Source organism: Panicum virgatum, chromosome 8N (assembly GCF_016808335.1).
Source record: "Panicum virgatum strain AP13 chromosome 8N, P.virgatum_v5, whole genome shotgun sequence".
NCBI classification, from domain to species: Eukaryota; Viridiplantae; Streptophyta; class Magnoliopsida; order Poales; family Poaceae; genus Panicum; species Panicum virgatum.
This window is the reverse complement of record NC_053152.1, coordinates 32,005,193-32,026,442: the sequence shown is the minus strand read 5'-3', so window position 1 is coordinate 32,026,442 and position 21,250 is coordinate 32,005,193. Positions and strand designations below refer to the sequence as shown.

General features: G+C 50.9%; 1 protein-coding gene across 1 annotated transcript; it reads right to left on the bottom strand.

The window, feature by feature from the left end:
- Positions 1–2,785: 2,785 nt before the first annotated feature.
- Positions 2,786–4,978, bottom strand: LOC120684523. The gene is made up of 4 exons (XM_039966378.1): positions 4,640–4,978; positions 4,409–4,504; positions 3,811–4,308; positions 2,786–3,720 (listed from the first exon to the last, which is right to left on the bottom strand). The coding sequence occupies exons 1-4, from the start codon at positions 4,679–4,681 to the stop codon at positions 3,166–3,168; spliced, it is 1,191 nt and encodes a 396-aa protein (XP_039822312.1). The 5' UTR covers positions 4,682–4,978; the 3' UTR covers positions 2,786–3,165.
- Positions 4,979–21,250: the final 16,272 nt, after the last annotated feature.

Genomic DNA, 21,250 nt, shown 5'->3' with positions numbered 1-21,250 from the left:
CATGATGATTCGAACCTATGACCTCTAGTATTGCGCGTAGTTTTCTTAACATCCCACCTATGCATCACATGTGACTAGATGGGAGCTGCATTCCTTTTGAATTAACCCATAGATGACCATTTAGTAATAATGGCCAATACACCAACCGATACTAAATGTCATCATTTAGTACGGTGTGGAGTTACTAACCGGTACTAAATGGCTGCGTCATTTTAGTACCAGGCCATAACACTACCCAGTATTAAATGATAGCATTTAATGCCGGGTGGAGATATGACCCGGTACTAAATGACATCAGGGGCGTCAAATTTAGAACCGGTGCTAAATGCACCCCGAGGCCATTTAGTACCGGTCCTAAATGTGACTGGTACCAACACTTATGGATGAATTACTTGTTTGCTGGTAGTGAGCATGATGAAGAAGTTCTCAAGTCCTTGCATTGTGTGCTTGTTCTATATAAACCTATTGTTATCAAGGCTTCAGTGCTCAAATTTTTGAAATAGATATAATCCCGTTCGTTTGTATGTACCGCCATACAAGTTGTACACTAATGACCAAATGGCACAACGGTAGAAGTCTCGGATTGATAGTTATTAGATTGCATGTTTCTTCTCTTTCAATAATAGGCCGTCTGCTGTTTTGGTAGAGGCTGGAAATTTTTTTAAGCATTATTGTTGTATCACCTCAACATAATGCAACTTGATATTAACAAAATTTCCGTTTTTCAAAAAATTTGTACAATAATTATATTAACTTGCACTCCTAATAAGTAATTATTTTAAATTTCCCTTTATACTCGTGTCTATTGTTTCGTTTCCTCTTACCTCGTGTTTTCATTATTCCTTAGAGTTAGTGCACGCAGTGCAATGGGCTTATGTATTGCTGACGATGCCATGCTATATTGACAAATTCATCCCTTCCACTCACAAAATTCCTCCGATGCAAACCGAGTATAAAGGCAGAGAAAATTCCTTATTTGCCATCAAAATTTAGAGTGCTTCTCTATTTGCCACCTGGAAAGTTTTCTTTCCCTATTTGCCATTGAGCCAAACTTTGTTTCCCTTTTTGCCATTCCAGTCCATCTGTTAGGCTAACGGTGTTAGAGAGCACATGAAAAGACCATTTTACCCTTGGGCTAGGCTCTGTGCCCGCCTCACTGCTGACGGCTGACGCCCGCCGCTCCTACTGCGGGGGCGGGCACATGGCGCCGCTTCGCTACTCCCGCCAGGGGCCGAGCGGTGCTTCGCTGCCCCCGCCAGCGAGCCGCGCCACCATCTCGCTGCTTCCTCCGCCGGCGGCGGGCGTGGCCCCCTCCCTTGCCGGCACGCGGGAGCAGCGGCGCGGCGGAGGCGCGGCGTGTGGGCCTTGAGCTCCGTCGGCCTCGATCCGCACCGTCCTCCTCCTGCCGCCGCCGGCGAGCCACTGCGCCGCCCCTCCCTGCTCCCTCTGCCGACGACGGGCGCAGCCCCCTCCCTCGCTTGCATGCGGGAGTAGCGGCGAGGCGGAGGCGTGGCGCGCGGGCCTCGAGCTCCGTCGGCCTCGATCCGTGCCGCCCTCTTCCTCCCTCCTCCTGCCGCCGCCGGCGAGCCGCCCCGCCGTGCCGCCCCTCCCTACTCTCTCCGCCGGCGGCGGGCGTGGCCCCTCCCTTCTCCCTCCTCCACCGCATCCATCCTCCCCCTCCCTTCCTCTCCGCCCCTAATCCTCATCCGCCACTGGCCCTAGCGCCCTCCCTCCTCCCGGGCCACGCGGGGCGAGGGGAGGCCGGTGAGATCCGCGCGCGGCCTGCTTGAGCTCCGCCGCGGCCGGATTTGGCCGCCGCAGCTACTCGCCGTTCCTTGTTGTGCGTCGTGTCCGTCCTCACCGTGGGTGCCGTCATGCTCGGCCTGCCGCTGCTCTAGGCGGTGGCACAGCGTGGCGGCAGCAGCGGCGGCGGGAGCAGGGAGCGGCGCATGGTGGTTGAGGATGGCGCGCGCGGAGCGGCCGGCACAGGAGGAGCGGCGGGCGTCAGCAGTGAGGCGGGCACAGGGCCTAGCCCAAGGGTAAATTGGTCCTTTCATGTGCTCTCTAACACCGTTAGCCTAACAGATGGACTGGAATGGCAGGAAGGGAAACTAATTTTGGCTCAATGGCAAATAGGGAAAGAAAACTTTCACAATGGCAAATAGAGAAGCACTCTAAATTTTGATGCCAAATAAGGAATTTTCTCATAAAGGCACGAAGGCACAAGAGCTATTATAATAAACTAAAAAATGTTCCATTCAGTCTCACTCTCAGTCATACCAACCATTCAAATCTTGATTGCCATATTTTGGTTGCCATAGTTACTAGATAGCTACTAGAGCTCATGTAATGGACTCTCTTTGTTTGTGATAGGTACATATCTCAGCTAGTTGTACTTCTTCCGAAGGAAGTCATTTTGAGTTTATCTTAAGTCAAATATTTTAAATTTTAACTATAAATTAATTCTTTTGAGTTGAGTTTGAAAATATGAAAGCGATGCATGTAGATTCATCTTGAAATATAATTTTATAAAATATGTATTGACTATATTTCATAGTAAAAAGATAGTGGTCAAAATTATTTTTGGAGGTCAACGTTGTTTTTGGAGATCGTGTAGATGATTTCTTTTACCAACCTGGAGGGAGTACTATAGTTTCCTCAGAAAAATTCCATGATTAGCATGTGACCATCACTTGGCAACTAACATCAACCCCAACCATGCGCGATGTCCTATGCTTTGCGAAGGAAGCCACAAGGATTCGCCCACTGTTGCTGGGAAACATCATCAAGAGAAGCCCAGCATGCTGATTGTCAAAACGGCCCAAGGAGGCCCACCGACTCATGCCATGTCTGATGAGTGACATGAGTATGTCCGTGGAACCAAACAGGCAAGTAAGCACAAAATCCTTAATTACACTGATTGAAGTCGCGCAAGAATCAAATGAAAGGCGCTGATCGCAAAGCCGTAAAACGTAGGGAATTAACCGCACAGATCTCAAAGCAGATGATCCGCTGGCCACTCTTGGCTCCGCATCTGTCACAAAGCTTCCGGGCAAAGTGGCGATCGTACACCACACATGCACATCAACGCCTGCTTTGAGATCTGTGCAGCCTCCTCTCGGTACCCCCAGCAAGTACAACACGCGTGGAGCGCGTTATGCGTATCTACGGCAGCTTCTGCGGCTGCTGCGAGGTGTCGAAGGACCTCCTCCGGACGAGCAGGCAGGTCACCCTCGCCGCCGCCGCCACGGCCGCCGGCGGCTGCTGCGCGCGCATGACCGTGTCGCCGAGCGTGCACAGCACGAAGTCCGGGCGGTGCAGCGAGAGCGGGAGGCGGTCCTCGCCGACGGCGAGCGCGGTGGCGTCCAGGAGCACGTGCCACGCGTTGCGGTGCGCCTCGGAGACCCAGTGCAGCGAGTACCGCGCCGGCTGCTGCTGCTGCTGCCGCGCGCCGCCGCCGCCGCCGGAGGGAGGGGGTGAAGCGGCGGCGGCGGCGGGGGAGACGGCCGGGTAGGCGAAGAGGCCCTTGGGCGCGTGCTTGGACTTGCGCCGGAAGTACTGGCTGAGCTGGGAGCCCTTGATGCGGAGGTCCAGCCACGACTCCGGCGCCGCGATGACCTTGGCCTCCTTGTACGCCGCGAACGCGCGGATGCAGTCGCCGTCCTCCTCCAGGATCGACATGTAGTAGCTGCTCCGGAAGAACGGGTAGCTCTCGCCCACCTGCAACGATTGATTTTTTATAAGAATTAAGTAAATTATTAAAGGACATGATTGGATAATCGGCAACAAGATAGCGAGCGAGCATCCTACCAGCATCATGGCGTCCCTTGGCGTGGGGGCGAAGAGCACGAGGTACTCGTCGTCGGTGAGGCCGCAGTGGCGGAGCACGCGGTTCCTGGCCTGGATCTCCGGGATCGAGATGAAGCTCCCGGGGAACGACGACTTCTTGGTCAGGATGTCCAGCAGCCGCGACGGCTCAAGCCGGACCATGTCCACCATGTCCGGCCTCGCCGCCGCCGACGACGACGGCGACCCCACCGGCGACGACCGCCGCCGCTCGCCGCCGGCCTCCGGCGACGTCGTCCTCGTGCTGCCGCTGTAGTAGGTGGAGTCGAGGTCGTCCTTGTCGCAGCTGGCGTCCTCGATGAGCCCGTGCGAGTACTGCGGGTACATGGCCAGCACGTACTGCTCCACGTACTGGCGCTCGCTGGGCGTGATCGGCCCCGACCACCGCAGGTCCAGCCCGTGCAGCGTCGCGATCGCCTCCGCGATGATGTGCGGCGGGATGAACTCCCGCGGGCACACCTTCTGCGAATTTTTTTTGCCCGGAATTAAGGGACAGTGTTAGTATAATTTCTCTCTGAAACTGATGACCTATCTGACCAAAGATGGAGTTCCAACTAGTTACCTTGACAACCATGCTGCTTGGCCTGCTTGATGTGCTAGGAGGAGGTTTGGGAATTGAGCCGCAAATCCCCTCTTTGAATTCGCCACCAAGTAAGCCCTGAATTATTGGGTACATATAAACGACCAATTATTGTTACTATACTAGCTACAAGGAAAAAAATTATCATAACATAGTTTTTGCACAAACACTAACAAGGATTGTGTAGCTAGCTAGTAACATGCATGCCCATACCTTGTGTTCCATGTGGATGTTGTGCTCCATCTTTCCGCACATTTGAGCGCTTTAATCGCGGGTCTAGAGAGCGGATATGTGTGCCGACGACCTTTGGTAGCGTCTAGAGCGAGAAGTCAAGTCACCACTAGAATTGTGGAACAAGAGGGATGAGACAGTATGAGAGGAAGAAGTTGGAAGGAGCTGAAGTAGTACTGAATGAGCGAGTAGCAAGAATAATGATGCTTGAGGTTTAGCCGTTTAGGGACGGTGTTAGGTGTTGGATCTCTCACTTGGTTGCATCTAAGTTTGGTCCTCAAGGAGCAAGATATAGCTAGGGCGCCACAGCTGTTTAACCATGGTTCTTGTTATACTATACCACCACAGTTGGGCACTGATTGATGAGGCACTAACAAATGATAAAGTCTCTATCAAGGGAGCCTAAACTAATGAAATCTCCAGTTGCTTCTTTGTGCTGTTTAAGTTGTGATGATGTGGGTCCATGGCATCCAGCTACAGGTATATGCCATGTTCCTCTACATTATTGGTGGCTTGGTCTTTCTTATGATAGAAAATTTATTTCAACGCTGTAGAATTGTTGGACTAAGCAACGCTTTTCTATAAAGGAAGAAAGAGGTAAAGCAATTTTGACTAAGTCAGTCGGTCTACTAATCCTTTCTTCAATATTTGTCCTTGGGGGTAACATAGGAGTAACTTACATGCATTTATATATATGGTACCATGTATTGCTGGATTCACACAGTAGGTAGTATTATTATGTTGTCGACAAAAATACAATTCAGGAAAGTATCTTGTGGAATATAATGTTTTCACACTAGCCAGTTAGCTGTGCTGATCCCCATAAATCATGTATCTAGAGTTAGTTTTGGTTGTAGTGGTTTCCTTCACAGTGATAAACCATATCGAAGCAGCAGCGGCTGAGTCAGAAGATATACTTGATTGTTCTTCATCAATTCTGCTGCCGAAGTACAGTGCTGCGGTGAATAAAATGGATTTTTTTTACTTTCTAAAGCCCACTCTAATTGGAAAGACAGAATTATGTGCTCTCTCTCTCTCTCTCTCAATTTTGCTTTGTAACTGCTCAGCTGTTGAAAGATCAATTTTAAAAGCGTAATGATTCAGGCTTTAAAAGTTTTTCGTTAAATTTTATTTCAGTAGTTCATGTCATTATTTCTCTTTGCTAATTTAAAGTTATGAATTCACAGCAGCAATATTCAGTAGTTCATGTCATTATTTCTCTTTGCTAATTTAAAGTTATGAATTCACAGCAGCAATAAGGACAGCGGTTAATTTTCTTAATTGGTTTTAACACCAATAAGTACGTGGATAACCTAGAAGAGTCTGGATAGTGGAGATGTTGAGGAGTAGGTCGATCTAAAGGTTCAAGCAAGACAGGTGATATCTTTAATTAATTTGTCACTCAAAATAATTACAAAATGCTATGGTACGGTCATCTGTATGCTTTGTGCTCAGTTTTTTTTTAAATACGGATATGTGCCCATCCCCGATCGAATTTCACAGCTTTGTATTTAACGCTGTTGTATTGTTGCTGCTAGCTTCTAGTGGGACAAAGAGCTTTCCGGAACACAAAGGCAAGGAATCTACATCACTAATGCTGAAATTTTTAATCAGGATTATTAAAGAGGAATCATTAGGTAATGGTGAAGCGAGCACACAAAAAGTAGCCCTTTGGATGTTAGTGCACTTGGACTAACTTGTGCAATTTAGCGATAACATAGTTAAATCCTTGTACTATATATATTATACGTTTCCTTACTTATGTACCATCCAGTTGCTCTAACAATATAATCCATCTAAATCTAGCTGGCTAAAATTTTCAATTAGAGTATATATTGGTATATATGATTCCTTACGCATTATACCGGCTTCTAGTGATATGTGATGTTACTAGAAAAATCAGAAAGTCGTAAATATTAAAAGGGGCGTCATTTTTACAGTTTTCAGTTTTATAGGAGCATCGGCTTAGGACAGCATATTTTCATACTATATACTTCTTTCTTTTATGTTTACAATACAATCACTTACTATATATATATATATATATATATATATATATATATATATATATATATATATAAACAGGAAGCACGCGGAAGGTAAATATCATTACATTGTTATTATATTGAATAATATAGTGTTGTTTCAAATAGACAAGGAATAATAATATTTACAGAAATTGAACGGTTTCATTTGAAATCCATGCAAAGTTCCTTAGATTTTTTTCCAGTGCATCTTCAGTGCCCTTGAACTGGCCTCACTTGTTATATACTTTTTTATACACGGCTAGACCAAATCAAGTTCTGAAGCATACTGTCATCATCTAGGTGTTTTTCATGTTGACATTTTGACCTCTCTTAGCTTGCTCAGAGAAAGTTTCAATATGTGCATGGGGTTTGATTTTGTTACTTTGGATACAGATCCGGAGACAAGTTTTGGAGTTAGGAAACATAATTCCTCTTGGAAAGAACGATAATATTTTCATTCCACCTGTATGATTAATTCTAATAACTTAATTAAAGGAGATGCACGCAGCTAATTATTGGTCACAAATTTTGTCATCATGAGAACTATTATATAACTTTGGATGGTATGCATGTAGAATGTCAACATATGACTGATTCAAATTCCACATTTTCTCAAGGCAGCTAGTTGTTGTCATAGGATAACGACCAGTTTCTAACACCGCGATGTCACCAAAAAAGTTCATCCTTGTCATTTTGTGCAAAATTCAAACCCCAAGAAGCATAGGATAAATTAAATATACCAGCTGAAGTAGTAGACCACCTAACTTTGTCAAACATTTGTATACCTATATCGAAACCTCTTCATGCCATGTGGTGGCCAAACAAAGTTCCTTCCACAATATATGTGTCGTCCATTGCCGAATGAGCACAATGTGTGCTTCTTGTGCTGTGTACAATTATAGTATTAATCACAAGATGTTGTCCTCAAACTTAAATTCTGATATGTCACATTTGTGCGGGAACTCATAAATGCATAGCTGACTGCCATGCTCCAATTTGATGCATACGTATTCTTATTTATATTACATATATATGTTGCTTGTTTCATGTAAAGAAATATTGAACTTAAGCAATAACTCATTTTGCACAACCAATTCAAATGGAAAGAGTCTCATTTATTTGTTCATGTTTCTTATCTGAAGAAATTTGAATGTATAATAGGTCACTTGTTGATGTAACCCACTAGCTAGAGTGTAAGATGAGGCAATGACGAAGTACACTTTGCTTTGACCGAAACTTTGATGACTAATTGGCCATTTTGTTTTTAAAGTATAAGGGAAACGGAGTTGTTGAAAAGGTGCTTCCTAAAAGTTAGCTTAATTAAGAAAGTGACATGCAATTGACCAAATAAAAAAACAATTGTGGGCAATTATTTGAACTGCATCTCATTTTCTACGGCTACGAATATAAGAAGGTGGGAGGAAATGGGTTTGGATGGGACCTTTAATTTCGTCGTGTTTGGAACGGATGCCCACAGCTGTGCTTCGCACCGAAAGGGAGCGAGAAGCGGCTGCAACCCTGTAGTTCAGATCCTGCGGTTCTACCGAAGCGTGTTTGCTCAACACAGGTTTGATGCCTCAATGCTAGGCGTTTGGCTGGCTTTTCTTGCATTTTTCCGTGAGAACGATGGTGACGCCATCCCAAACAGGCCCTTAGGTTGCATGCTACTCTCACTCGGAGCAAGGGTAATAATTCCATTGAAGACTAGTGGGGGAATTAATTGATCTCCTGCAGCTTGAACTTTTTGGTACAAAAGGAGTTACTATACATGAGAAGTTCATGAAGTCACAACCTGTTTTGAGAGGTTATAATAATCATCAAACAGCTTTCATAATAATGTGTGTGTGGAGTAAGAAAGTATGGAAACAAACATGCATGTAACTGAACAAGTGTGCCCTTTCACTAAATTGAAGTACTTGAACTCCAATAATATTAAAAAGGTTTAACGACGCAATGGCAACACAAAATACAGCCACTGTAAACTGACCAAAGAACTCAACAACATGCTATTATGCGCCTTATTACACACTTCCTTCCTATAACAAACAAATTTGACCAAAGCACCATACATTGGCTGGTATGGTTAACTGCCCGTCACTAATTTAGTTGTGCAATAGCTGGTCGGTAATGGTGTCCTTAGCTTAATATTGTAACACTCCATGGATGCAACGCAGGACGCAGCTGGAGCCATCGCCATCGTAGCTGATGCGTATTCCAAATAAGTCGACGTCAACCTGAGCTTCGCCGAAGCCTCCTCCGCCTGGCGATCAATTCCAGGGCAAATAAACTAGCAATAGCTAATTAGTTTATAGTTATTTGTATTTTGCTGTCAAAGATTTTGTTTCAAATTCGCATGCAGACATACCGGGGTCACTTTCGTTCATATGGCTTTTAAAATTTAATTATCTCATCTCAAACTTTGGTGACCAAATTAAATGTTTAAGTCCATTTGCATCCGATATGGAGATCCATTCTATTTGTCACCTTGCCCAATTGATCCCCTCATGGCATTTAGGATGAGCCAGTTGGGGTTCTGCATATGTTATTCATATCTTAACATATGGTGTCTATTTATTTGTCTTCATAATTAGATGATCTATTTCAGTGTATACTGGAGCCCGAGGCACTGTAAGTGGAATGTGTAAGCAAAGGGAATATCTCAGGCAGCACCGTCGCCTGAGATTTTGTTGAGGGAACAAAGTCTGAAATATTGTAATAATTCTCTCTGGTTAGTTTTATCCAAAATTATCGGTGTCCTGACCCGGCGGTCCGGCACCAACTAGTAATGATGCTGCGTGATCCCTCACCTGGATGGTTGATGCAAGAGGCAACACAGAAATGCACGATTTTACACTGGTTCCGGCCGCAGGGCCGTACGTCCAGCAAAGCTTGTGCGAGTGCACTGTACTATCTTGCACCGGGGGTGCCTGTAGTAGGGGGTATAAGCAAGACGAGAGAGGGAGGAAAGCTCCCAAGTCTCTGCTAGTTGATTGAGGCGAGTGCCTGTAACACCCTAATTTAAATTTCAATATTTAATAATAAATTTAATTAGCTTTATTTAATTTTCTAAAGTTTTATATGCTTAGCCTTGCATTTAATTTAATTTTCTTTCACAAGTAATTAAAATTTATTTTAAGTTCAGCATGTTTGTGCATTCATGCTGGTGCATAAGTTTGTTTTTGGTTGAGTGCCTAAGGTTTGAATTCAAATTTGATTTGAATTCAAATTAGTTTGAGTGGAGTTTGAAAAAGAAAAGAGGAGAAAGAAAAAGAGGAAGGAAACCAAGCCCAGGAACCGGAAAACAACCCAAATCCAGTTCGGCCCAGAAACCTCCACCGCGGCCGTTCTTCCTTTTTCCTTCGCGGGCCAACTCCTTTACACTCCGGCCCAGCCCGCAGAAACCAGCGACCCCTCTCCCGCGCCAGCAACCCAGCCCGGTCCGCTCTCTCCCTTCCCTGATCGGCCCGACCCGCCCCCTCCTTCCCTCAAGCCCGTGGCCTCCCACTCCCTTCGGCCCAAACCCCACACCCCGGCCCGCGTTGCACTGGCCCAGCGTGCCGCTCTCCGCGGCCCAGCGCGGCCCAGGTCGCCCCTCACCCCGCCTCCTCAGGCCAGCAACCAGCGCCGCTCGGCCCAGTTCCGTACGGCCGCTCGCACATCGCCCGCCCCGACCCACCGGCCCAACCTACCAGCTACCCCGCCTCACCGCTCAGCCACGTCACGCGCGCTCCCCGGCTCTGACATGCCGGGCCCGCCCGTCAGCTCCTCTGTCTTCCTCGCGCAATGTCCGCCCGTGATCCTCGCCGGGATTCCGCCGCGTCTGACCCGAGCAAGCACGCCCAAAATCCCCGGCACCCTCCTTTTAATGCCCCGCGCCCCCTCTGCCCCAACCTTCCACCACAACCGCCAACCCCAACCCTAGCGCCTCCGCCCTTGCCTCACCAGAGCTTGGCTCTGCATTGCCGTGGTTCTGCAGCTCCGCCGCGCCCCCGCCACCGAGAGCCGCCGCAGGAGCTCCGCCTTGGGGCCAGGATCGACACCGGCCACCTTCTCAACCCTCTGCTCTGCGACCCGCACGGGAATTCTACCCGGACCCGCCGTAGCAGGTAAGCCGATCCCCTAGCAATTGCTCGCCGCCGGTGGTCTTCAGGCCTCCCTGACCCCCATTGTAGCACATCCACGAGTCGACCCATGGGGTCCAGAAGCCCGGAGACGCCCTCCTTCGACCCCGTCCCCGAGCTCCGCACCACCCTCGCCGCTGGACATCGCCGTCGCGCCCTCTGCAAGGCAGCACTACTTGATTCGAGCCTCAGTGAGCACCAGCACGATCCCCTCTACGTTTTGCACTAGTTATCGTGGCACGTAGACCAACCCAGAGGCCGGAACACTGCTCGCCGGTGCTCCGCCGCCGCACGCGCTGCAGCTCCGCCGTGGCGAGCTCACTGCAGCGCAGCTCAACCCCACGCAGGCCTTGTTTAGGCTTGCGTTGGACCTGCGCATGCTCACGGACCCCTTTGCACTCGGATCCAAGCCCCAGCATAGTGTGAACGCACTCACGCCGGCGAGCTCCACCGCGCAGGTCCGCCCCCGCCGTTGCGCACGCCGCCCTGAGCCCTGCAGAGCCCCACTAAGGCCTTAGGTGGATCACGCGTGCTGCTCTGATCACCCCTGACCCGAGCACGGGTCGAATTGACCCCCGGATGGCCGATTTCGATCAACTCCGGCGATCTCCCGCTGTAGCGAAAATGGCCTCTCATGCCATATTTCAATATAATGTTTTGGTGATTGATATAGACAACACAACACTTGGACTAATATGATTGTTAAGATGACCATTCTCAGGCTTTTAGGTTCAAGTGATGACAAAGAGAAGATAGGCATAGACTAGGCCCGAAGGGCCGCACCTACGGTGGTTCCGCTTCGGTCCACAGGACAAGAATTGAAGAGACCGTGAAGAAAACCAAGTCAAGGAAATCAAGACAGAGATACTTTAGTATCACCGGTTGAACCGACGCTGAGAAAATCACATACGTCGGTGCATTGACTTGGAGCACACCAGGAATTTTGGTTTCACCGGTTGAACCGACGTTAGGGAAGTTGAATACGTCGGTGCAATGGACCCAGAAGCTGAGGCAAGGTCTATACACCGGATGAACCGACGATTGGGTCTTGGTGAACGTCGGCGCAGTTGTCCAGAGAGTTGGTTTTTCAGAGTTCACAGGACAACTACACTCACCGGTTAAATCGACGCAACATCGGTTGATTGCCCGTACACGTAACGGCTAGTTGTTGAGGCGGACAGTTTAGTATCACCGGTTGAACCAACGATGGCTATTGGAGGTGCGTCGGATTAACCGGCGTTAAGTATTTTTCTGGCAGCTTTTCTCCAACGGCTATATTTGCTTGTGCTGCCTATATATACCCCTAAGGCCGGGTCATTTGAAGTGGTTGGAGACTCTGGAAGTTCTATTGAAGATCAACATCAACTCCATCCACCATATTGAGCTTAGTGCCACATTCAAGCTTAGAATAGCTTAGTGCAAGTGTGAGCTTGAAAAGCTTAGTGCTTGGGAGGACTTGATCTTGCGAGATCAACCTTGAGCAAAGTCTTGCTGCGGCAAGCAATTCTTGTATTCGTTGTGTGACCCTCCGACTTGGTGTGGAGCGGCAACGACACTTTGTGCGGGGAAGGAGACCCCTCTTGGTGAGAAGCTCCGATAGTGAAGACGGTGCCGTTGTTGATGCTTCGAGAGAGACAGTGGCGGTGGCCTTGTCTTGGTGACTTGGGGTCACTTAGCCTTTGCTTGCCGGGAGCCTTGGTGGTGAACGCAAGACGGTGATCAAGCGAAGAGACTCGGCATCACACTTGTTCGTGTTGGACAAGTGGCCGTGGACGTAGGGAGGGACTTGGTGTCCTAACCGAACCACGTTAAATCGTGTGTCTTGGTGTCTTCACGGGAGTTTGCATATTCTCTCCCTTACCTCTTTACTTACCGTATTACATTTCCGCATTTACTCTATCTTGCGTGCCTTAACTTTCCTAGTTAGTTTGATTAGGATTGGCTATAGGTTGCAAGTCTTTTAGGGGTAAGTAGAGAATAGCATAGATAAACCTTAGTCATAACTAGCATGTGTAGGACGTGTTAGGTTTATCTCATGCAAATAGATTGAGCCCTAGGATAGAAAGCGATTAGCGACCCTATTCACCCCCTCCCCCTCTAGGGTCGGACACCCCGGTGATCCTTACACCCGCCGCGGAAACACATCGCCGGCAACCTCCGCGTTTAACCCTAGCCGTCCGATCCGGAATCAACGCCCTAGATTAGATCAAATCCAGATCGGGTCCGGATCGTCAGATCCAGATCCGACGGCCGAGATCCATAGATACCGGTTCGCCCGGGAACTTTTGTTAAAGAGTCCCTGGGTTTTCCTGGAATTAATCCGCAGTCCACGCTAGTTCAAAAGTAATTGTAGATCGGCCCTGTTTTTAACATTTTAGACCCTGAGCTTCCTAGAAATAGAACCCGCAGTCCTGTCCGGCTGTTTTCACGTGTTAACCCCTGAATCTATAGGTTAATTATGTTTAGATCCGTGGTTTCTTGTCCGGACCCCCTGTTCTTTCAAATCTTTTGCAGTTTAGCCCCTAGATCTTGTTTTAAGCCTAGTTTTCGCGTTGTAGCTCCGTTTTAAGTGTTCTTTATGTCCACGCGATCGTTGTAACGTGTAAAATAGTTCTAGCTTAGTTTTGTTTGGTGTGTTTATGTATTGTTATACTGTTTCTTAGTGTTTGCTCTTGTTTGCATGTATGTGTATGTGCTGGACTTGTTTTGGCATTGCGATCGTGAGTAGACGTTGATCCTTCGGAGGAGTACCAGTACCCGGAGCAGCCACCGTCTTCACAGCAGTTTGAGCAGCAGGAGAACTTTGAGGAAGGCAAGTATAACATGAACACCACCTATCACTTTTAAATACAATTTCATACTGCATTTTAATATTGTATGCCTATAAGGACTTTCTTAGCCACTTGGGTTGCATTTTGGTAGTTGTGCTAGGTGCCGCGCTATAACACACTTGGTCATTTTTAATTAATTTGATTAATGGTATATGCAACTTAATTCTGAGAGTGGCCCTCTGTGTTCTGTGCTTGACTGGCTCACGTCTCGTTAAAATTGTTTTTTTTTCTAGAAACATGGTTTAGGGGGCCAGCACGGTGCTTAGTGCTGGGTTGGCCACTCTCCCTAAGGACCGGTTCATAGAGTGACAACCTGGGACAACAGCGCTACCACAGGACTGGAACGGGACAGTTTTGGCTTACTAATTAGGTCATTTTGGTTCGGGAGTAACTTACCGACGGGGCAAGAGGGGGGTGAGCTTCAATGGTCTCTGCGCTGCGAGGCTTGGTCTGTGTTATCTTGTACCCTCTCGAGGTGGGCCCCATTGTTGTGGAGCCTGAATCCTTAGCGGTTACACCTTACCAACGTGGTCCTTTGTAACGGCCTCGTAGTGTGTTTGCTAGTCATCTCACCTACGGAAGTGTGATGAACAACTAGCGTAGCTCACGACTTGTGGGTAAAGATGTGCAACCTCTGTAGAGTGTAAAACTGGTATACTAGCCGTGCTCACGGTTATGAGCGGCCCAGATCCTCCTTTTGATTAGTGGGGTTATCTCCTTTTGATTAAGGGGGTTCCCCGGGTGGTTTGGTTTGGTATGGTTCTCAGTAGTATCATAATTAATTCTGATTAATTACTATGTAACTGGGGTATGGTAACTCATCAACTTGTAGTAAATAGCTTTAATAAAATTTTGCCAAGATTAAAAGCTACTGCAGTTATGTCAGCCAACCATAGAGCCTCATAATTTGTGTTATACTTGTTGAGTACTAGTTGTGTACTCACTCTTGCCTACTCTACTCTTTTCCTCTTGTTCTCTTTGGGGATACCCTACTGCTGCTCAGTTCCCGGCGATGCGGAGGAGTTCACCCGGAGCTACCAGGAGTACGAGGACTTCTAGGCGTTCGTCTCCCAGTCGACATCCCTGTGGCGCCCAGCTTCAGAGAGAGATTTGTACTTGTTCTACGCTTCTGCATATTTATATCAGACATTTTGTCATTAATGGAATAAATAACATTCGTACTCACTTTATTATATTTTTTACGTGATATGTGCTGTGATATACTGTTCATTCTGTTGTATATACGTGTGACTTGATCCTGGCACGTATATGATTGCTCGGTTTATGTCCTTTTGTAAACCGGGTGTTACAAAGTGGTATCAGAGCTATATCGACTGTAGGACGAAAGCCTAGATAGAACTGGTCGAGTTTTGGCTCTTCTTCTCTCTAGCCTTGTTTGCTGAAATTATTTTGCTATTATATTCCTTGAATTCTAAACTTTCTTACTCGTCTTCCTTTGATTTTTCTCTATAGAATTAGTTTCCGTAGCTTGAGCTCCTCCGTCTTCCTCGCGCAACGTCCGCCCGTGATCCTCGCCGGGATTGCGCCGCGTCTGACTTGGGCACGCACGCCCAAAATCCCCGGCACCCTCCTTTTAATGCCCCGCGCCCCCTCTGCCCCTACCCTCCGCCAAACCTTCCACCACAGCCGCCAACCCCAACCCTAGCGCCTCCGCCCTTGCCTCACCAGAGCTTGGCTCTGGGCTGCCGTGGATCCGCAGCTCCGCCGCGCCCCCGCCACCGAGAGCCACCGCAAGAGCTCCGCCTTGGGGCCAGGATCAACACCGGCCACCTTCTCAACCCTCTGCTCCGCGCCCCACATGGGAATTCTACCCGGACCCGCCGCAGCAGGTAAACCGATCCCCGAGCAATTGCTCGCCGCCGGTGGTCTTCAGGCCTCCCTGACCCCCATTGTACCATCGCAGCACATCCATGAGTCGAGCCGTGGGGTCCAGAAGCCCGGAGACGCCCTCCTTCGACCCCGTCCCCGAGCTCCGCACCACCCTCGCCGCCGGACATCGCTGTCGCGCCCTCTGCAAGGCAGCACTGCTCGATTCAAGCCTCAGTGAGGACCAGCACGATCCCCTCTACATTTTGCACTAGTTATCGTGGCACGAAGACCAACCCAGCGTACCCCCTTACAGGAATCTGGTCCCGAGATTCTGGGCTGGCTAGCAAACAGAAATAAGGATGGGATTAAGCTCTACGCACACCTGGTATCACCGGCTGCTGATCCCGATCATTCTGGGCACCCTGCTTGGAGCAGTTCCCGGAAATAAGGTGGGTCTCGTCACCACTGGTACGTGCGGAACTGGTGATAGGTCCTTGATCCTGAGCCTTCATGGTTTGTCTAGTGCACACCCTTTGGCATTGTTGAACTTGGTTGCACCCTCCCGTTTTGGATGAGACTGAGCTAGGCACTGGTGCTACCGGTGACAGGCACTTCTGTGGACAACTTTTGGCATAATGACCTTTTTGCCCGCATTGGTAGCACATGCGGTGGTGGTGAATGGCGCTACTTGGTTGACCTCCCTGTGAACTTAACATCACATCTTGCATTATTTCTGTTGCTTGCTTTTTGGACTCCTTGCGACAGCGTGGCTGAATCACCTTCATAGTGATAGTCAACCCATCAACTAATCATAGAGGGCTTGGTTTTTGACCTGTGTATCTCTAGAGCACTCAGGATCCTTTCTCTTCTGGATGGTCTGTAGCTCATCGACCGATGGAAAGTCAAGGAAAAGGGAATCCTCTGCTAGCTGCTCTTGATGAGACATCTTTCTCTTTGTACTGGAGAACAACCTCTGGTTCCTCCTAGTTGTGGCTTCATCTTCAGTCGCACGAACTTGACGACAAGGAACACCATAGAATTGGCAACACGGGCAAGCTTTCTCACCATTCTTCTGGTGGTATGTTGTTTACGAAGACTGATCTTGTACCGTTATCAGCTGCTCCACGAAAACTGTTGCATGAACACCATCACCCATTGCACTGTCTCCAAGTCCTTTTTGTTCTGCCGACATCTGAGCTGGGGTAAAGAGGAAACATAGATTGGTAAGGTCAAGGAAGAGAGAAAAACCCCACTATTTAAGGTTCTATCTTATTTATACAATAATGCCCAGGCATCACTGCTACTAACTCCAGATAGGTGTTACATAAATCCGAAAAAAGGGAACTATAGCATAACTCTTCTGCCCCGTCTGAGAGATTCTCAAATTCTCCTGTACTATCTGTAGGCCGGGGTGTCACAGTGCCAATATCAGGAGAGTCAGCGAGTGAAGCTGGAGGAGTTGGTCGTATGCGTAAGCAAGCGAGAGGAGACGAGGTGAAGAAGATAGAGCTCACCTCCCCTTTTATAGACACAAGGAGGGCGGGGTACATTTACGGGAGGGGGAAGAAGTCGTCGTCTTCTCCCCGAACTGGGGGCGCACAGTGGATTCCTACTGTAGAAAGTACACTGTGGGGCACTGGAGAGTAAGGCGCGGGGCATGCAGTTGTCCTGAGCGTCGTCCTTGGCTTGCGGAGATCGTGCCGGCGTCCTTGTGGTTCCTGCAGGTGTCGTTGTGTCTCCTGTAGAGGGTACCGTCTTCTATGCCTGACGTGGCGGTGTTTCAAGGGTTCTGCAGGCGGGGGTCTTGATCTGGTCAAGGCTCGAACCGCGTTCGAGGGTCGTGCCCATGCTGATCGAGGGTTCTGCGGTGGGGAAAGTACGAGGGAAGTACGAGGAGTTGGCAGCACAGTGGAAGGAGCAGTGCCGGGCATGTCCGCACAGTGCGTCGCAGGTTCCCACAGTGTTGCTGCAGCTCCAGGGATGGTGGAGCAGTGACCGGAGTTGGCGGACGGGACTCCGGGCACTGTGGCTGTGCGGAGTGGCGGCCTGACACCGTCTGACCCGGGTGCTGCGGTGGAGTTGTTGGCATTTAATGCCTCCGTACGGCGAGCGGGTGAGCAGATGGATCGTTTGTTCCTTCTGTCGAGGGGTGGCCTCGGAGTTGATCTGCTTTCCCGAGGGTAGGCTCGCTACCCTCGAGCGAGGCGGAGATGCGGGGTGCGGTTGAGGGTCTCGGCGGGGAGGCCAAGAGCGAGGCGGAGATTGTTCCGCGGGTTCGAGGGAGGCTCGGATGGGCCATACTATGGAGATAGGCTGCGAATCGGGCCTCTTTGAGTCCTTTTCTTTCCTTAAGATCGGAGGGAGACTGTAGGCCTTCGTAGGCCTGATTGCCTGATACATGTTTTGCATTTTGAATGTGATTTAGTCCCCTGATTAAGGTGCCCCTAATCATGGTACCCGACAGTAGCCCCGAGCCTTTGTTGGGATGAGCTTCAGCCCTGCAGATGCTTGATCCCTCGAGGGCGTGACTCGGGCGGTCACCGTGGGGGTTTAGCTTTCCCCGCGGAGGTGCATCGGGGCGCCTGCGGGTGTTGCTAGAGGAGATTAGTTCCAAATCGGAGTTTGCTGATGGAGGAACGGCGGCGGAGCCACTCCGAGTTGTCTATGCAGATCATAGTCGCCTCAAGCACCATGGCGTTGCCACTGGGGGCATCGCCGCCATGCTGATGGGAGAGTTCGAGCTGGTCTGCGAAGGACTTCGATCCTCGAATGTGTGAAGTTTCCTCTGTGGGGGCGCGTCAGCGCACCAGCTGGTGTAGCCCCCGAGGCCTTGGAGGAGTGCTTGCACTCGTCCAAGGGCTATAAACATCGTCCTGCATGGTTGATTGATTGGGGTGACCGCCCAGCTTCCTTTTCAGCCGGCCTCGTCATTCCTTTTAGCCAGCCTCAGCGTTTTCGTACTGGCGCGGCGGCCAGCAACTTAGTTGATCAGTCCGGCAGGCGCATGTAAGCACGGGAGGTTTGTTAGACACGTGGGATTTCACAATCGACGGTAGCCGATTCATTCGAGGGCGCGGCCTGAGCCGCGGTGTGCAAGGAGCCCCCCGAGCCCCGGCCTGCATGAAGGCATTCAGGGGACCCTTGACTTTTCGTTACAACCCTCGTCGCACTTCCGCAGGGAGGAGGGGTGAAGCGTGCCATGCTACCTATGCCCGGGCCGCGAGCCATGGTTGCTTCTGTGAGCTGTTATCGGGTAGTTCAAGTGGACGTCCGTGCCCCATTCGATAAGGGTCGGCTTGTGGTCCGTGGACACATCACATAAAGCACTCACAAAGATTCGCTAGGTGGGGTCCGGACCCGTTCGATAGAGTCCCAGGGCTCGATGCTCTCCCTCGAGGGGATCCCCCTACTAGGCACCCTCGACTGGCCTTGAACACTGTGTGGGATGTCTCGAACTCTGTGTTTGAGGGTAGCCCGCGCGGCTCATCCATGCAGTCCCTGGCTCTGGCGATCTGGGGCGCCTGTCGAACTCTCGACAGGCCAGACTTTGAACCCCTGATCAATAGGCCTCGGAATAAAGTTCCTTCCACGGTAAGGGACCCACGGAGGGAATATTCCGTCATGGTTCGCCAAGCGGCGCGGAGTCGCGGGTCGTGCACGGGTCTCCCGCCGGTCGCGGGGGACGTGGCCCAGTGAGGTGGTACGGCGCGGGCGCGCCTTTTCAGGCGGTCGTCTCGGGGAGGTGGAGAGGCGTGGGCGGCGGCTGGCGGATGGGACGGCGCTACAGTTCCGCCGCCCATGTTGGTTACCGCGCCATGATTATTGTTGTGCGCGTGCGTGGAGGTCTCCGCAGGCATGGGGCCCGGCTATCGATGGCAGCAAAATCTACCGCATTTAATGCGGTAGATTCGGGGCCGCGGCGGCGAATCCGCCCTGTGTAGTGAATAAAAGTGAGAGAGAGAGAGAGGGGGGGATCCATTCGGCTCACCTGGCTATTTGCTTTCGCCTCCCCTGCATCCGGAGCCCAGAGCCGAGAAGCGAGAGGAGGAAGAAGAGAGGAGCGAGCACACCTTAGCCTACGTTCGAGCATGCTCCCCGTGTTCCCCGCCGGCCGAAGAGATGGCGCAGTACGAGGAGCCGCTGCCATGGGGGATGTCCGCCGCCACCGATGCGGTCTTGAAGGGGCTGGTCGACGCCGGGCTCCTGCCACCGAACACCGATCCGTTGCGGCCGCTGTGGATCGCCCCGCTGGCACATGAGAGGGATCCAAAGCCCCTGAGTGGCTACGTTGTGAGCCTCGTGCGGCTCCACGAGCAGGGGTTCCGCGTCCCCGCCGGCAGGTTCATGTGGGCCCTCTGCGACTACTACAAAGTGGAGCTGCACAACTTCGCCCCCAACGCCATCACGCAGGCGGCAGTCTTCGTCGCCCTCTGCAAGGACTTCTTGGGGATAGAGGCGCATTGGGACCTGTGGGTCCATCTGTTCCGTGGCGAGCTCTACGCCGACACCATCCAGGGCCATTCGAGGAGATACGCTCGCGCCGGTGGCCTTATGCTCCATGTGCATGGGCAGAAGGCGCATTAGTACATCCCCTGCAAGATGACCATGAACAATGTCGGGTGGACTCGAGGGTAGTTCTATTTGCGCAACGACGACAATCGGCTCCCGGCGTTCACCGACAAGGTGCTCCGGGAGAAGCCGGACTCGTGGGGTTGGGGGGTGGTCCACGAGCGCCAAGGCAAGCTTAAGATTTTCATCAATGCACTGCAGCATTTGGTGAAAAAGGAGCTGACAGCGGCCGCCGTCATTGCGAATTTCCATCGGCAGAAGGTGATCCCTCTCATGGAGAGGAAGTTGCCGATCTTCGAGCTTACCCCAGTGGCCGCGGCCGAGGGCTCGAGGATGTCGAGCGAGCTGCTCTCTCGTGACACCGCTGCCCAGAGGGCGAGGAGCGCGGTGGCACGCTTCCCCTCCAACCTCGAGGATCTCTGCAAGATCAAGATGCACCCCGAGAAGGGGTACACCAGTCTGGTGAGTCTGGGTTTTCAGTTGTTGTCAATTTCGTGCTGTTTCCTCCACTACTTCCAGCTCCTAATTTGGTAGCGCTTGTAGGGGCTAAGCCGCAAAGGCTATGTCTCGAAACCCTCGCTTCCTGAGGTTCGCAAAGCAAACCGCCTGCACGCAGAGGCGGCGAAGAAGAGGAAGGACAAGGCAAAGGAGACCGCCGCCAGGAAGAGAGGGAGGAAGGAGGAGCACGGAAGGGTGTGCAAAAAAGCACGGAACGAGGGGATCCCACCACCGCTCACGCCCGAGTCCACTGAGGAGGAAGACTCCTCGACCGGCGAGGTGGATTTCTCGTAGTCTGATGACTTCAAGGCGGTGACGGGCGCGAGTCCCCCGCCGGTCCTTCGGGGGGCCGGCGTCGAGGCATCGACGATGACGCTGGGCGAGGCGAGGCTCGCGCCAAGAACACTCACGGTAGCGCCTACAGCGAGGGCGGAATGGAGGTCACCCACACCGGCGGCGGGACAGAGGCCACCCGTGCCGGCAGCGGGCAGGGGGTCGCCCGCGCCAGCGACGGCGGCGGGAAGGCGGGCGTCTGCATCCGCGACATCGGCGGGCGGCAGGACGTCCGCGGCGAGTATGGAGACACTGGGGCAGACAGCCCCGAGGGTTCAGGCCGACCTGGGAGCAACGCCCCCAGGCCAGTCGTTAGGAGGCGACAACGTGCCGTGGGCCCGGACGAGCGGCACGGGCAAGTGCAACCTGAGCTCCCTATCGGAG